The 17,971-nt window shown below is 41.4% G+C and overlaps 1 protein-coding gene across 2 annotated transcripts in view; it reads left to right on the top strand.

Moving 5' to 3' along the window:
* The window catches only part of ZC3H12C (zinc finger CCCH-type containing 12C), a 44,794-nt gene extending 32,352 nt beyond the window's left edge, over positions 1-12,442 (top strand). For both annotated transcript variants that reach the window (XM_051779806.1, XM_051779807.1), the window contains exons 3-6: positions 479-618; positions 3,333-3,567; positions 4,430-4,536; positions 5,313-12,442. In XM_051779806.1, the coding sequence (XP_051635766.1) occupies positions 479-618; positions 3,333-3,567; positions 4,430-4,536; positions 5,313-6,709 (1,879 nt within the window). In that variant the 3' untranslated portion in view covers positions 6,710-12,442. The remainder of the gene's footprint in view (positions 1-478; positions 619-3,332; positions 3,568-4,429; positions 4,537-5,312) is intronic.
* The last annotated feature ends 5,529 nt before the right edge of the window (positions 12,443-17,971 follow it).

Below are 17,971 nucleotides of genomic sequence, written 5' to 3'. Positions count from 1 at the left end.
CTTTCCCTGTTCACATGGGAGCTCACAGAGCTCTTCCAGCAGGGATCTGCTGTCTCTTCCCCTGCTGCCATGTGTACCAGTGTTCAGTACTCATCTGCTAGCATTTCCTAAACACATTGCGCTCCCATGTTGGTATTTCAGGCCTTTTGGTTTCCCTCATCAAGTCTCCAAGCTGCCTGTTACACCTCATACTTTTCATTGGGCTATGAGGATTTTTAACAAGCCCTACTTATATTTTTCCTTACTTGTCGAATCTGTGTACAGATCATGAAAATGTTTGGCAGATTTAGTAACCCTCTCCCACACCATGGAGCAAGTGATGGCCATGTTTCAGCAAGGCTCAGACTGACACCCAGCTGCCTTTAGGAACCATGGAGCAAGTGAAGAGCATGGCTTTGAGATCTGCATTTCGTTGAGCTCCATTTATGGTCATAGAAAAATAAAGTCATCTAATAAAGAATTTGAATGTGTGTTTCAGCCACGGGAACAAAGAAGTATTTTCTTGTCGAGGAATCAAATTGGCAGTAGACTGGTTTTTGGAAAGAGGCCACAAGGATGTTACTGTGTTTGTGCCAGCATGGAGGAAAGAACAGTCAAGACCTGATGCTCTTATAACAGGTAAGCTCCGTTCCATCTTCAGTGGCTTGTTTGATGCTTTGCACATCTTGAGTGCTACTGCTCAAATGAACAAATGCTTAGACATAAAAGGTTCTAATAGAATATCTTTGGGGTAGTAACTTCCTTGTGATCTTCCCAAGTCCTCCTTTTCTGCTCATCTGATCAAGTTTCCATTAACGTTGCTACTTACTTCTTGAAAGAATGTAACTGCCATTTTTTAAATCTGCTATACACATGCATCATTAGTAGTGAAGAGGTTTGAAGTGAGTCATTTGCTGGGTGATCTTTATTGTGGTGAGCAGATTCTGCCAGGCTGGCCTGTCTGCTAGTCACCTGCAGTGAGTCACTGCCTGTGCTTCGGGTTATGGGAATTATCCTGACAGAAAGGGAATGGTTTTCTTTTCATTGTTACTATTAACAAGAGAGAAATTTTGAATATTTTAATTTTGAATGTGTTTATCTAGAAAAAAAATTGCTGTAGAGGTATTTATTTCTTGATGCATTTAACAGGTTCTGTGTGAAGGCTGGAGAGGCATGCTCCATCTGCCCTAAAGATGAAACAGAGGGGAATTTGGGGTTTAAAAAACCCCTAGAATTTAAGGAGGGAAAGGTGTTTTTTTTCGGAGGGAGGCCCAATGTGGCTACCTTTAAAGGGGGGAAAGCTTTTGAGAGTAGTAGATCTAGCTTCTAAAGGGAAACATGTTTTGATTGCCATGTGCATTTTCAGATATCTGGAAAGATTTTCATTCTCTTTGCTTGATTGCTACTAGAATATATCATGTTAATGCAAGAAAATATTTGGAAAGTTGATGTTCTCCCATCCTCACAAGCAGTGCAGAGCCTTTCTTTTGAAGCCATTCTCTTTAACTGTACTAGTGTTTAAGGTATGGGAAGAACATTGGCTAAGAAATAAAAATTTGGCTACTTAGAAATAAACTGTGACATCAGCTAGAAGTGTGCATAGGGCTGGAAGCCCCAAAAGGAGTTTCAAGAAAGTAGCAATGCACAGAATTGACCAGTTGTCTAATAATGAGAAATAAGTTTTCCATGTGTCATCGTGGACCCTGAAAATGGGAGGAAGATCAAAGCAGGTTATTGTATTTTCTGTAAAACAGAGGTTCTTCAGTTTTCTTGTCAGGATGCAGGGAGCCTGTGTGCTACCAGTCTTGTGAAATACATTGTGCTGATACTCCGTTTCCAGAGATACGCACCTGGAACATGTGACCACCTGGAATTTTGAAAAAGCCCTAGATGACTAATGTGAGGATGGCTCTAGACTGTCAGTATTCATGAGAAGCCTCTTGGACTAAACAACAGCCACATCTTTGTTATGAGTACCTGCCAGTCATCACATGGCAGATTTTTTTATTCTTTCTTACTAGGGAAAAAAATCAACTTCCATCACACTGTCATTCATCATTTACCATATTGTGGAGGGGTGAATACAAAAAGGTTATATTTGATTTAAAATCTTGTGCTTTTTCTCCTAAGCAGATAAATGCTTGTATCAAATATATTGCCTATATGTAATATTAATGCTGTATTTCTTTCTGTTGGAGTCTTTTATTTTCAGATGGAACATGTTCCCTGTCAAGTTTCTTATGCTACAAAACAGTTGAGTTATTTGAGATCTTAACCATTATTAAGAGCCATGAGTCATACTCTTCTGCTGGTTTAGATGTTGCCTAGTTTTTTTCATATTTTTCTTTCATAGCTTGTCTGCTCTGAGGAGGGTGATAGGCAGGAGAATTAACATAAGGGGTAGGTGCCCCAGTGCTAGGTACAACCTCCTTAGTAGCCTGAGGTCCATCTTTCAAAGCTCCTTGGGATCTCCAGCTTCCATACAGACAAAGAGAAAATGCTTTTGGATATGTGACTGACAGATTGTGTAGGACAAGAAGGAATTACATAAAATGCTAAATATGCTTATTTAGCAGGATTAAAGGGAAATCTGTTTGGCTTTGTTAAGAATTTATGTATAAACAACATGTAAACCATTCAAGGAGAGGTACAATCTGAACTATTGCTGATGTTAACAAAAAAAACCAAAACCAAACCACCACCACTTTTGCTGTTGGTTACAAAATGACATCAGAGGTCTTTTTGGGGATGCTGTTAATATTTGTGAAGAACCTGAGTGCTTGTACTGAATGTGGGTTTTCTAGTACTTATGGGTAGCAACCCTTTCTTTTGATGGGCAGAGACTTTTATGAGACAGTCCCATTAATGTGAGCTACTGGAATTCTTTCAAAACGTGTTTCTTGCTGGGTACCACAAATAGATGAAAAAGGTCTGTCTTTACCTAGGAGCTCAGTTACGGGAAACCCATGGCTTGGCTATATTCCTCCTACTCACTGAAACATTCAGTGATGTTTAAAACCACTCCTTCAACCAGAGGAGTTTTTCACGGGTGTTTTGATTCCTCTTTTGAACCAGAGGAATGTGAACGAAATCTCCTTGTGTTAGAATTCGAGAACTAGTGTGGAGCAGGAGGTTTTGATTTGTTTGTGGGTTTTTATTGGAAGTGTTGCCAGCTGACTGCTGACTCTAACTTCAGATATCATATATCGGACACCTTCTGCTGGACTATAATCATTTAAAGACATTTTTAGTCTAAATGTCTGGATTTTCTTCCTCAAATCTAATGTCTTTAGAGATTAGACAAACATATTTCTTTTCTTCCTTGTTTAACTTTTGACTGTTATTCCTTGTAGATCAAGAAATCTTGCGTAAATTAGAGAAGGAGAAGATTCTTGTGTTCACACCATCCCGGCGAGTGCAAGGGAGAAGGGTGGTGTGCTACGATGACCGATTTATAGTGAAGTTGGCCTTTGAATCAGATGGCATCATTGTTTCTAATGATAATTACAGGGATCTAGCTAATGAAAAGCCAGAATGGAAGAAGTTCATAGATGAGCGCTTGTTGATGTATTCATTTGTTAATGACAAGTAAGTCATTCTGTCTTTACATGTGCCACTAAAATAATGGAGGAAAGGACTGTTTGAAGATTTGTATGATTTTTTTATCTTACACCCAAATCATTAGGTGCCTGTAGAAAAACAGGAGGAATAGTCAATCTTAGATTTGTTCTTCTAATTAAAAGTACTCAAAACTCTGGTTTTATAGTGATATCTTTATGTCTTTTTATGCTGTTTTTTTTCTCTTTTGATGTATGCTGATGTATATTTGATGTATGCTATGGGATAATATTTCAAATCTCTTGATATACTGAGCCAGTGTTTCTGAGTGCCTGTGGTTACACTCCTAAGTTCTAGGGTCATAGAAAAAACCATGTTGGAATGAACCTCAGGAGGTCCGTAGTTCAACTGTCTGATTAGATCCATCTATAGTCACTTCGTGCCCTGGCGTACAGATCAACTGCAGTTACAACAGGTAGCTTCTTGTGATGGGAGGGACTACGCACTCTGCTGAGCAGACACTTGTATATGAGTGCCTGAACACTGATGCAAGAATCCTGGGCAGTCAGCACAGTTTTGTGAAGTTAGTTGTGGTGTTTTAAGAAAACGCTGCCTATATTGCTGCCCTTACTTTTGATTTAGGGACGGGTTGTGTGCAGCCCTGCTTTGCCACAGAGCGTAGACTGAAGCAGACTATTTCTATGACTCACCTCTCAGGCAGTACCTGCAGCAGAAAGATGGCCTGCCAAAACTGCTCTCAAGGTGTACCTAGGCTTAAAAATTACAAGATGGCAGATTATGGTGTAGGACACAGTCATGAGGTTCTTGGTCATTGCATAAGGAGTATGGAAAGGCTTGTTTGCTTCAGTAATACTTCTTTCCTTTTTTATAGATTTATGCCTCCTGATGATCCTCTTGGCCGCCATGGTCCAAGTCTGGACAATTTTCTTAGGAAGAAGCCTATTGTGCCAGAACATAAGAAGCAACCATGTCCCTATGGTAATTTGATTTAACCCATCAATTTGTTGTACTGCTGGGACTGGGGACCAAGCTCCTGCTTTATTTTAACACTGCCAAAAATAAAAACTCTAACATTGGTTTTAACATTGTTGTCTTAACCTAATAGCCGTTCAAATGCTGAGCTGATGGTGGAAACTGAAGTGATTTTTTTCATGTGCTAGTTAGAGAACATTTCTATCTATGGATTAACTTTTGGATCTATTCCTATGAATGATTAACAAACAACAACTAAATCCTACAGGCTCCAGAAGCCCTTTTCTAATGTGATAAGACGATGAGGTTTTCTTCCAGAAAATTTAGTGAACTATCTGAAGTTTAGCTACTGAGCAACCCTACAGGCATCTTGACTGAGCTGAAACCTGCTGATCTTATGACTCTGGGGGACTTTCCTGTTAAGTTTTCTACCCGTGTATCATCCTGGCCCAATACAGCAGGTGTGTACAGGCACACTGACAGTGTCACATTCAGCTCAAAATGTGGCTGGTAGTGTTGGTCTGCATTCCTAGAGCACTAGCTGCAACACACTACCACTGCCTATTTTTTCTCTGCAATACAAGAGAGACCTTTGATCATGCCCCATGTCACACAAAACCATTTGCAAGACTTTTCGAATCAACAGTAAAACTTTAAATGAGAGGCATTTCTATTATTTGATGTTTATATGATGTTGATATTTATTATTATTTCTATTATATTAAATTCAAACAGATTTTATTTGAAGGGGTTTTTTTATCTGATTATGTTTGTACTAATAGGGAAGAAATGTACCTATGGACACAAATGCAAATACTATCATCCAGAAAGAGGAAATCAGCCTCAGCGATCTGTAGCTGATGAACTTCGTGCCATGTCTAGAAGCACAACTGCCAAAACTACAAGTGAAGGAGGACTGGTAAAAAGCAATAGTGTTCCCTGTAGCACTAAAAATGATAGCACTTCTGAGCTGAAGCGTGCTGCTCCAAAGAGGCAATCGGATCCTAGTATAAGGACTCAAGTCTATCAAGACTTGGAGGAAAAGCTTCCCACCAAAAACAAATTGGAAACCAGGTCTGTACCTTCTTTAGTTAGTATACCAAGTTCCTCTGCTGGAAAAGCCCAAAGTACTGCACCTTTAACTAACGGCCTTCCATCCGGAGTTCACTTCCCACCTCAGGATCAAAGACCACAGGGCCAGTATCCTACAGTGATGATGGCAACCAAAAATCATGGAACGCCAATGCCTTATGACCAGTATCCAAAATGTGAATCTCCGGTGGATGTAGGGTATTACTCTATGCTGAGTGCATATTCAAATCTGAGTATATCTGGTCCACGTAGTCCCGAAAGGCGCTTCTCCTTGGACACAGATTATAGGATTAGCTCTGTAGCTTCCGACTGCAGCAGTGAAGGGAGCATTAGCTGTGGCAGTAGTGATTCCTACGTGGGTTACAGCGATCGCTCTTACATGAGTTCGCCTGACCCACAGCTGGAGGAGAACTTGAAGTGCCAACATATGCACCCGCATGGCCGCCTTAACACTCCGCCCTTCCTACAGAGCTACCACGAGCCTCTCGCACGAGTGCAAAGCTATAGTCATGAAGAACCAAAGCATCACCACAAATCTCCTATTCCATACATGGCTGTGCATCTGCAGCATCCAATAGTCGGTGCTCGGTCTAGTTGTCCGAACGACTACTCCACATCTCAGAGCTCGCCACATTCAAAAACCATGCACCTGGGGAGAGCCCTTGTATCCACGAGAATAGACAGCATTTCAGACTCACGCTTGTATGATAATTCTCCTTTAAGACACAGAAAGCCTTATTCTGGCCAAGATGGGCTCGGAGGTTGGGATAGGCAGAGTTATGGGATGGATGCATATGGCTACCGCCAAACCTACTCCTTGCCAAGTAACCCCACACAGCCATGTTATGAGCAGTTTGCCTTCCAAAGCCTCCCTGAACAGCAGGACCAGACTTGGCGTGTACCTTACTGTGGAATCCCTCAAGACCCTCCAAGGCACCAAGACACCCGCGAGAAGGTTTACATTAACCTCTGCAACATCTTCCCCCCTGATCTTGTCAGGATCGTCATGAAGAAGAACCCTCATGTGACGGACGCTCAGCAGCTCGCTGCAGCCATCTTAGTGGAAAAATCTCAGCTAGGTTATTGAGAGATGATGCATCTTTGTGGTGTCTAGTAGTTTTCAGCTCAGCTCTAACGCTGAGGGAGGTTTGCTACAATAGCATTTGTGATCTCCTTCTCAGCAAGGAGGTTATATAGTAATCCGTTTATGTGAAATACTGTATCATGGAGTCTGTGTGTATAGCCCCATGCATTGGAAGTACCAGATATGTTTTGTGTTCTAGTTTGAAAATTTTTAAATGGCTATTTTCACAGCTGGAGGATGTTCCAGTTTAAATTAATATATATATATATATATAAATAATCTGTGGTCTCTGGTTATAATCTTTGGTGCATCAGGGGTTTATATGCAGCACTTTCTATCCTTGTTACATGTTGTTGGGATTTTTTGGTTTAGTTTTTTAACTTGCTGGATGCTTGTCCTTGGGCTGTGAGGTATTAAAACAACCTACAGAAAGAGGATTTTGCTACTTCTGGCAAGCAGTTTTCAAGCCAAGTTTGTGAACTTTTTACAACACCAGAAGTATGTCTGATGTATGTTTGTTTGGGTTTGTGAGCTTTTTTTGTGCTGTAATCATCTGTTTATAGAAAACAAAGATTTACTACAGCACTGACTTCATTTTTTTAAACAAATAATTAAGTTACCAGTTAACAGTGAAATGGATAACAATATATTGGTAATTTATAGTATGGCACTTTTCATTATTTTTTTTGTTTATTTTAAATAGTTACATATTTTGTTGATGCAGTCAATTAGTAAGATCAGATGCAAACAGAGGAGGAAAAAAATTTTTTTTTTACTAATTTATGGATATGGTAAAAGCCTTAATGCCTGATTTTCAAAGGTACTGAGATTTTGCATCCCCCTTTGAAGGCAAGAGAAGCTGCAAATGCTCAGAACCGCATCAAATCAGGCCACCCTGTATCAGTTCCCTTGTGTTGTTACCCAGCTCTGTGTATTTCTGGTCAGTAGAAGAGGACCTGAAATCATAGGGTCATGTTTAGTTGTTTTATGTGTTTTTTCTTTGTATTGCTGCATAACTGTACTGGATAAAATATGGTTTTTCATAAAATATTTACCTGTTTTTAAATGAATTTAATTATCTCAATGCAAATTTTGTATTTAAGATACTGTTTGATTTTTCTTGCTATTTATCAAGGCTGGCCTGAAAAGGTTTTGTGTGTTCAGGATATGCAACATTTATTAACTGCACTATGGTAATGATATTGTAGCTCAAAATAATAATTTTAACTTTTTTTTTCGTTTCTGTTTCGGCTGGGGAGGGGAGGGTTGTGGGGAGAGAAGATACCATATGCATTCCTGAAGTTACTTTTTCGCCTTTTGCATCATGTAGGCCTGATTCTTGCCACAAATAGTGTAGTTTTAGAAACAGACAAACCAAGTCTGTTTTAGCATTAGTAAGGGATATTTCTGGTTTTAAATCATGGGTTTTATTAGCACCTCATCATAACCTTACATATATATATATAAATAAAAGAAATAGATATTGCAATTGATGTCAGATGTACTTACATGACGTAATCAGTTGCTGACAGTTTTAGGTTTTCATCCACTATAACAATGTTCAGTATTTAAAAAAAGTCACCAGTTTACACTATTACAGCTGATAATTTTGATACACTTGCTGGAATTTTAAGTAAGGCCCTGAAGAACCAGAAAGTACCTTTTACTGTTGATACAAATTGTATCTTTTTAACTGAGAACTATTTTGATTTTTAGATTTAGTAGAAACACAAATGTATAATTATAACTAGTCTTTTGGGCAACATTTTATCCCTTATTTAAAAATTAGAGATTTCAGACATAGAATAGACTTAGGCAAGTAACAGTAGATATTTGTTTAGGTGTCTGTCTCAATTTCACATATAAAAAAGAAAAAGTAAGCTATTGGCATCTTCCTTCTAAAATCTTTGTAGTGGGAACCCACTAAAATAAAGGTAAAATGCTGCCTGAAAATTATGTCCAAGCACCTTTGAATATGAAGATGTTTTCACTACTTGTGCGACACCATGTGTTGCAGCAAGTAGAGTTTGGGTATACGGTAAATGCTTCTAAAGAGCATTGTGCTATAGAAATATCCAATAATCTGAACCATGTTCAGCAAACCAATTCAGGACGTAGTGCTCCCGCAGCTCCCACTGCTGGTGTTCTGCAGGTTCTGCCATTGCCCGTCCCTGCGGCAATACCGGAGGGGCTCTCCACCATCTGTCCTGCATTGTCTGTTTAGGGAGAAGACCTCTTCACCTGTGGCAACAGTTTTTCCCTGGATTTGGTTGGTCATCATCTGTAGAGCATGTTTTAAAGCAGAGATCGATGCAGCGCTGATGCTGAGGTTTGGACTGGGAAATGGGTCTCATCTTAGTTTTACACTAAGATTTTTTACATTGAATTAAACTGAGTACTACACCATAGTGTAGATACAGCTATTTTAATAATGAAATTATTATATTTGTGTTTTTAATGGGTTTCTACCTTTGTTTTCTATGTAGGGATTTACTTCTGCCAAAAGTTCAATTCCTTTAAGCATGAACAGAAAGACGTGCATATGATAGAAGTGATTTGTCTTTATCATGTGAGCATCAGAATGCTTCCTACCATGTACATGTGGCAGTCTGGCCTAGAGCACTGGACCAGCAGGCTTAGCCATGTGGTGATAATGGTGCAAGGAGGTGCGTGGGACCGTGTGTGCTGTGCCTGGACCTGAGCTGTCAGTACTGATTGCCTCTGCATATGCTCAATGCAGTATTGAATCCCCAAAAGTGTGTTGATTGCTAGAGAATTCTTGTAATAGATTCTGTGCTTTGTGCTCAAGCACTGAAAATGCATTAAAAATGTAAGAGCAGGAGTGATTTGGTGGGTTTTAGTGTTGTGCTAGTTCTCCTTAGACTCTCTTATGTTGGATAAAGCAAATTTACTGTGGACAAAATATACTTCCTTTTGTTTTGCTGAGATAACAGATTGAGGAGTTGCGTGTGAATTCCTCCGTGATGAGGAGATCAGTCCTCTTTTAAAGAGGACACTAGTAACAAACATGGACACAATTATACTGGTCAAATACAACCTTTGTTTATGTCATTGCATTGATGCAAATAACTGACCTGTAATGTCCCATGATACTTAAATTGTAAAGGTAGTTCAGTGATACTGTCTTTACCCCAGCTGAGTTGTAGAGGTGCAGTGAAGGATTAAGTACCTTCAAGTTAAGGCTGTCCCTCTGCTAAGAAGAGGGCAACACGTTCCCTTGTCTTCAGTACTTGAGAGTTGTTTTGATACACAGCAGAAACTATGTATTTTTAGATAAAATCCCAAGCTGTTGTAGCTACATCAGTAATAGTATATAGATACAAGGTATTTTGAATATACATACATTAGGCATCTGCCCACAACTGTTTTCTATACAACAACTTGTTGCCAATATTTAGTTTTTAAATATGTCCTGTAGATAATTATCTTTGAGCTAAACATGCCCAGGCTATGGCAGTATTAATCACTTTGTTGTCTTTTATTTTTTAAAATATGTTTGTGGACTCACATATATATATTTGTATATACACACATGTATATTTGGCAAGTGGGTTTAAGATACTGCTAATGGTCTGAAGATCATATCTTTTCAGGTGTCCTGTTTGATTTGGTATGTTTGAGTTGTAGCTTAGTCCTCCACTGCAGAATAGGTCTGGGGAGAGCCAAAAGCCTGATGTGTTCATGTGACACTCCAAAAAGAAGGTGTGCCATTCTGGTGAAGCCCTCAAAGGAGACTTTTGCAGCCTTGGAGTATGTGGACTGTTGTTGAGCTGTTGATGAACTTCTGCTGGGAATGTTGTAGCTCATGGAGAACACCTTTCCAAAAATATCAAAGCTGTCGCTGTAAACCAGAGTACCTCACTTGGAACAGGAAGCTGGGGGCATTTGCCCAGCAAGGAGAGCACCAGAGGACTAAATGCCTTGGGTGAGAGATACTACAGCATCTTGCCACAGTAAGAGACTACCAAAATATTTCAGTTTTATCAGTTGATGCGTTTGACTGAGGTATTTTCGATGTGTAAAGCTTGAAAAGTGAGACACGATGCTTTCCTACTCTCTGGAGCATTTAGAAAAAATACCCAAATGACTTTTCATTGCTACTGAAAATTTAAAATACTGTGCAATTAAAGAGACCATTTTTTTTTAATAAAAATAACTTAGGAATTATTTATTTTTATTTACAGTGTGACTTGATAATTTATTCCTGGCATTATAAGGCCATGGTGGAGTGCTGTTTGTTGTGTTTTTTTATCATAGGAACTAAAACTGCTGAGAAGAAAAACCAATAGATTTAAAATTAAAACTATGGCCTTGTTTTCTTTTTTATAAAAGGGCTGAGGTTTTATAAATGTAAAATCATGTGTTTTATATACTTCATAAATTTTAGAGAGGCATAGTTTAAGAATTTTCTTCAATTTAAATATGTATGGGCACATTGTTTAGATTAATCATGTAACTAAACCTAGAATCATCTGTAATAAAATGGTTGCTCCAGATAACCTTTTGCTCAGTAACATGAGAGATGTTCAGACTTCATCTTCAGATGTTCTAGAATACATTTCACATATCTTAAGGTTTCATCAGAAACTCATGATTTAGGCACCTAATCCCATGGGAAATGTTCCTTTGGTGTGAAACATCCTACTGTGTGCTGGGTTTTTCTTGTTGTGCAGTATAAGGTAATACACTGATACACATGGACTTATGAAGTAGGTGTTTATAAAGGCACTACCGAATACAGTGTGTGGTTCATAGTTAAGAGTGTGCTTTAAATAATTTATCAGCTTCCATTTTCAGGTCTTAAGGAGTTGTCATAACTTGCACTTGAAGTGTTTATTACTCTGTCTACCCTTTAACCTAAATGATTGCAATAGTTCTCATTCCCTCTTGTACCCAATAGCCTTCGGAGGGCCCAGTCTCCTGAACACAAACACATACCCCTGACTTCAACAGAAGTACTTGCATGGGCCAATTCTACTGCTGCTAGAGAAGACCTGGGTAAAACTGGCGTGTGTGTAAGTGCAGGAGGGCTGGGGCCTTGAGGAGCACAGCTGGGGAGCCACCTCCTCCCAAAGAGAGGTGAGATCTCCCTGGTGCTAACAGGTCACTAGGCCAGGATTGCCCTTTGCAGTTGTTGGGAACAACTACAAACCAAATTTCCTGAGCTGTTTAAGTACATCTGTTCTCAGTGTTTCAAAGTATAACGATCAACTCTTTGCCTTATAAAACAAAATCTCTTTGCTTTTTGTAGAACAGCCCATTTTCTTTTGGTCTCAGATGAAGTCTAATTTACCATGTTAGTTTGGCTGGTTGGTTAATTTCTATTTATCTGAATGACATTCTTAATGAAACTGATATTTTAAAACTGTTTTCCCAGCATACTAGAATATCCTGCAAGGAAACAAATGCAGATAGAGCAGCAATAATTGTGTTTTGTAGTTCTTTTCCCACTCATTTCCTCTGGACTTGTGTTGAGTAGGTGAGATTTTAATACTGTCCTGAAGTCCACTCTGGCAAAACCATTAGTTAAAAATAACGTTTGGACTACTTGATAAAGCAATTGTCAAACTGGCTCTTCATTCCTTCACTGGTTGTTCTGTATTATTTCTGTGATGTGACTCTTCACATCTTCATACCACCTTTAAACCATACGAAAAACCATGTACATGGATTCTGCTTTTAGAGAAAAAAAAAAATAAAGATTCATTTTCCTCATTGATGGGCTGTTTTTGTTTAATTAAAAAAAAAAATCTCTAAAGCAGTTAGCAGTGAGTTATAGCTAGCTTTGTGTTCGTACCTGCACAACAAAACTGCTCACTTTGAGTAAATTAGAATGGTTTCAAACATAGAATCATAGAAATTTGCGGGTTGGAAGGGACCTTAAAGGTCATCAAGTTCCAACCCCCCTGCCATGGGCAGGGGCACCTTTCACTAGATGAGGTTGTTCAGGGTCCCATCCAGCCTGGGCTTGAACTCTTACAGGGATGGGATATCCACAACTGCTCTGGGTAACCTGTTCCAGTGCTTCACCACCCTCTGAGTAAAGAATTTCTTCCTAATGTCTAATCTAAACCTATACTCTTTTAGTTTAAAACCATTGCCTTTTGCCCTGTCACTATCTGACCCTATAAAAAGTCCTCTCTCTCCCTTTTATAAGCCCCCTTGAGGTACTGGAAGGTGTGATGAGCTCTCCCCAGAGCCTCTCATCTCCAGGCTGAACAACTCTCTTAGCCTGACTTTATAGGAGAGGTGCTCCTGCCCGCTGATCATCTTTGTCACCCTCTGGACCTGCTCATACAGGTCAATGTCCTTCTTGTGTTGGCAGCCCCAGAGCTGGATGCAGTGCTCCAGGTGGGGTCTTCCAAGAGCTGAAGGGCAGAATCGCCTCCCTGGACCAGCTGGCCACACTTTTGATGCAGCCCAGAATACGACTGGCTTTCTGGGCTGTGAACAGTCAGCATTGTTGACTCATGTCCAGCTTTTCATCCACAAGAAACCCCAAGTCTTCCCCACAGGGCTGCTCTCAGTGAGTTCTCCCAGTCTGTAGTTATGTCTAGGATTGCCCTGACCCAGGTGCAGCACCTTGCACTTGGACTTGTTGAACTACCCTGTGGATGGCATCCCGTCCTTCAGGTATGTCACCTGCACCACCCAACTTCGTGTCATCTGCAAACTTGCTGAGGGTGCACTCAATCCCTTCATCTGTGTCAATTATGAATATATGGAAGAGCACCAGTTCCAAGAGAGAGCCATGAGGGACACTACTCCTCACCAGCCTCCACCTAGACATTAAGGCAGTGACTGCAACCCTCTGGCTGCATCCATCCAGCTAATTCCTTAACCACTGAATAGTCCATCCATCAAATCTATGTCTCTCTAATTTGGAGATAAGGATGTTATATGGGACCATATATAAACATATGGTTATATGTTTATCAGTTCATTTTTAATGTGGTAATTCATATTTAATAGAATCTTTCTCTTCATTTTGCTTACCAAGAAAACTAAAACTCTGGGGTTAAGTAGACACATCAGTCATTTATAGTAACAAGTTTTGGATTTAGACATTGTGCCAGTGGACCTGGTTTCCTTTCCACTAGTGCTACATATTTATTTGTCTTCAATTGAGTAATTGTTACTGTGGCCCAACTCTCAATACTGTGGGATAAATAGAAGGGAATAAAATCTAAAATAGAAGCTATCTGATGAAGGCAAAGATGCAGCAGAAGGTGCTATAAGCTTGATAAAATGACTACTCAAAACACACAAAGCTGTTGAATTGCAATTTTTCCAAATTGCAGTGCCTGGCTAGGGCTAGCAGTCCAAACTGGGACCCTTTTCATTCCCTCTCCAGCCCTATGTGTGGGCATAAGAGCATCCTGGCAGCCCTGCAGTGCAGAATGAAGTGGGTTGGTATGAATGCAGATAAAATGAGCAGTTCTCCTGAAAAAAAGAAAAACCAACAAAGTATTGCCCTTCATTAGATGTGACCACTAGTAGTTTGCTTAATGCAAATGTTTTGCACAGCTGTGAAAATGTGCTGTTCCACTGCATCCAGCCCGAGCGTATTATATGGCTGTGCCTCCTCTCAGGGCAAGCAGAGGCACTGGAGTGAGACATAAAGGTCCCTCCCCAGCAGCTTGGTGGAAACACTGCAGTGATGGACTTCTGGGGATGCCAATCTCCAGACTCATCCTGGTGTGCACGAACCAGACTGATCACAAGAGCAGCAGAGTGGAGAAGCGATGGGAAGCGCGTGCATGTAATGCGAGAGGCAGATGGTGCTTCCCGGCTCACAGGATGAGGTGGCCTCATCCCAGGAAATATCACTGGTATGCTGCTTGGATTGAAGTCATGGCTCTTCTGCGAGTTCTGGTGTGAGGCTGCTTGGCCTCTAACACACCAGTCCCTGTTTGCATTGCATTGTTCTGATCTGCTGCTGGACACTAAGCACTTCTGTTGCCTTGACAGAAGTCAGGCTGGGGCATGGCTGGCCCAGGTGCTTGCATTGCCTTCAGCTCAGCTGAGTCCTCACACTCTCCACCTGGAAATACATCATTTTTTCTGGAATGCTATTTGAATTGTTGTAGCTACTCTTCAGTAAATCAATGCTTGGAGCTTGAACAAAGAGAGTGTGTGCAAACAGACAGAGGGATCTGGGTGGATGATCACATCTCCGGTGGGAAGAGAGGGATTGTTAAGGTGAGATTTCCTTGGCTGCTGATCTGCATGGCAGTGCTGTTGGTTCCTTTGGCCAGGTGCTTGAAGTCTCTCTCTAAAGTATTTTTGTTATGTCTCCACATGATGGATCCAGAAATCGTCTATTTGCAGGAGATGAGGAAATTAAATAGCATCTCCTGCTGCTTTCCTTTATGCTTTTTAAAACAGTCATATTATCCACCTGGCAAGAAAATGCAATTTTGGAGGGCAGAGGTTTGATCTCCCAAAGGACAAGTAAAGGGGGTCAGAGCTCCAAATCACTTCCGCTGCATTTATCAGGCTGAGCAGAGCTGTCCCAAGACACCACATGCATTTCTCTGAGGGCCCTATTCTGCTCCACTTGCTCTGTAGCCTCCACTCAAAAGAGTTAAGGAGAAGATGGGTTTTGCTTTTCCTGTAAGTCACTGGTCACTTGGAGGCATTGCTTAGGGCAAAGGAAGATAAAAACCCACATCACCCATTCTGGACGCAGAAGCAAACTGCAGGCAGAAGATACACTGACACTGTGCTGTTCCAAAGCTAAGAGCTGTAACTCCTGAGAGCTGAGGAGCAGTCAGTGGGGTTGGATGGATGCTCAACCACAACCATCAGCTCATTGCCGTTGTAAAGAGTGAGAGGTAACAGGGCCTGGAGCACATCCAGAGCTTGGATCATAAACCCAGTACAAGATCTAATGAACAGTTATAACCTTCTCTGTTACTTAGTTATTTAGTACACTGAAGTTACTTATTTTCTAACAAATATTTGCCACTTCTGTGGTTGCACTGCTCCCTTCCCTGTTTCACTGTCAACTGTAGGATGCTCCAGCTCTTGAGCTGTGAGATGTTGGGTGACCATCACGCTCTTCTCTCCTGGAAGAGGGCCAAGGATGCCCAGAGCCCAGCTTCCAGATGCAAGTGGTTGTAAAGATCCACCCACTCTGTTCCATACAGGATGTTCATCAGTGGCATTGTTAAACACTCAGGGAAGGGCAGTAGAAGTGATCTTGACTGATGAACTGCTTTAAGTATCAGTTTTCCCAGCTGTAACTCTTTTCTTCAGGGAGACCTTATAAACACTACCAGTTACACTTATTCCTTGTTTTTGTGCAAACTGGTAAACTGGATAATTCAGAAGAGCTGCAAAGCCACATGTGTGATTTGGCATGTCCCTAGACAGGCTGGTTTCTTCATAGGTGGTTTGCTGGCATAGGTTGGATTTCATTTTAGGAGATTGCTTCACAAATGCCAAATCCAGCCCTTTTTTACTCAAAACACTGAGCTGCTGGTGTTTGTGTAATCTGGTTTGGTCTCTCTGGGTAGTGGTCATACCGCTGCCCAAGGCTTCTCCTCCATAGTTGTAATTTCTCTCTTGGGTTGATCAAGGACACCGAGTTTCCCCAGGTCAGTCAAGTGTCTGAGAACCACAAGGATCTGCCTGCATCACGCAAGGCGGGCCTGGAGAGTCTGGCAGCAGGTTACAAATTTCTCTTGTGGTAGCTTTAACAAAATTCATGTCAGCCTGACAGGCCTCAGAGTAGCCTCTGATGCAGGCTGAAGTGTTGTGACACTGGAGATGAAAGGGCTCTGTCAGTCATCCTGGAGCTGAAACCTGAACTTTGACAACTTGCATGACTTTGTCTAGAGGAGCTACAGGAGAGGCTGTTGTACAAGCACACAGGGATGCTCCTTGCAAGATCATTTCCAAGCAGGACAAACTGTCACTTCGGCTGCTCTGGTCAGCATCCTCCAGCCTCACAGAATCTTTGAGCTCACTCTCTGCTGAAGAAACAGAAGGGACATTTAGAAACTTTGTGCCACAGTGCATGAACTACTCCCTTTGCTTTGACTGTAGTGAAAAAGCTGGCAAGGAACTGGGGACATTATGAGCACATGCATTAAATGTCACCATCATCCTGCTCTTCAACAGAGGACCTGTGTTAAGTAACCTCAGGACCCACTCCCAACACACCTGCCATGGCAGAACGAGCAGCAGAAGTGTTGAAAATGATTGAAACTTCCTCCACCAACCAGTTTTGTCGCACACCCCATTTCATTGAGCCTTTCCAATCACACAGTAGGCTCCCAGAGTCCTAGAGCCAGCACCAGGAAGGAGTTGCTGCCTTGCATTTCTCTGCCCGTTCCTGGGGACATGTCCAACCCACAAGCCTGTTCAAAGAGAGCTTGAGAGAAGCTCCAAGCTGAGGAAGACCTGCCTAAATCCAGCTTGTAGGAGACCCAGGAGATCAGTCCTCATTGGAGTCCCACAGAGCATTACAGGAGTAGGTTGAGGAGAAGGGGAGTGCCCCAATCCCTCCACAGCAAGCAGCTGCGTGCTGGGACCTACATGTGAGCACCCTGTGGTACCAGTGTGGAAGATGTTCCTGGTATCACTCTATCTAATGGTCTCCATAGCAACAGCCAAGCTTTTTTTTTCCCCAGCTCAGGGTTGAACTTGCCAAGAGCAGCAGGTAGATATGACGGAAATCCAACGCTGCTATTAATTTACATGAGCTGGGTGAAGTGTAAGCAAGGGGAGTGTAGGGATAAGGAGCTGGCAATGTTCACGTTGGCTGGGCTCACCTTACACAGATCCCTGACTGCACCCTGGAACCAGACCTGACAGCGGGGGTTTGGGTGACCAAACATTCCAGCCCTTTGGAAGCAGCCGGAAAAGGGGGAAATTACACTGAGGTCTGGCCAGGGTGGCTGTGAGGAGGGAGAAGGAATTTGATTTTCATCCACCTATATAAAGCTTTCGGGCATTCACAGTCCTGGATTTTAATGTATATTTTACCACTTTCTGAAACAGAATTTCTATTTTTCTAGGGAAAAAAAAATGAACTGAATTAAGTAGCAGAACTCCCCACCTCAGACAGTGAGTTTTCCTACCTGACCTCCCACTGCAGCCACCTCATAAACCAGAGCAGCACCTTGTGCTCCAGCAACTGTTGGTGACTGGCATGAGCCACATGTTTGCAGATTGACTACAACCACAGATCTGCTGGGGCTTAAACACCATTAAACTCTCTGGGATTTTTGTAGG

The sequence above is a fragment of the Manacus candei genome, unplaced genomic scaffold (assembly GCF_025592945.1).
Source record: "Manacus candei isolate 608988 ecotype Guabito, Panama unplaced genomic scaffold, ASM2559294v1 h1tg000014l, whole genome shotgun sequence".
Lineage (NCBI taxonomy): Eukaryota > Metazoa > Chordata > Aves > Passeriformes > Pipridae > Manacus > Manacus candei.
Note: the sequence above shows the minus strand (reverse complement) of the source record. Positions and strands in the feature narration are given on the sequence as shown.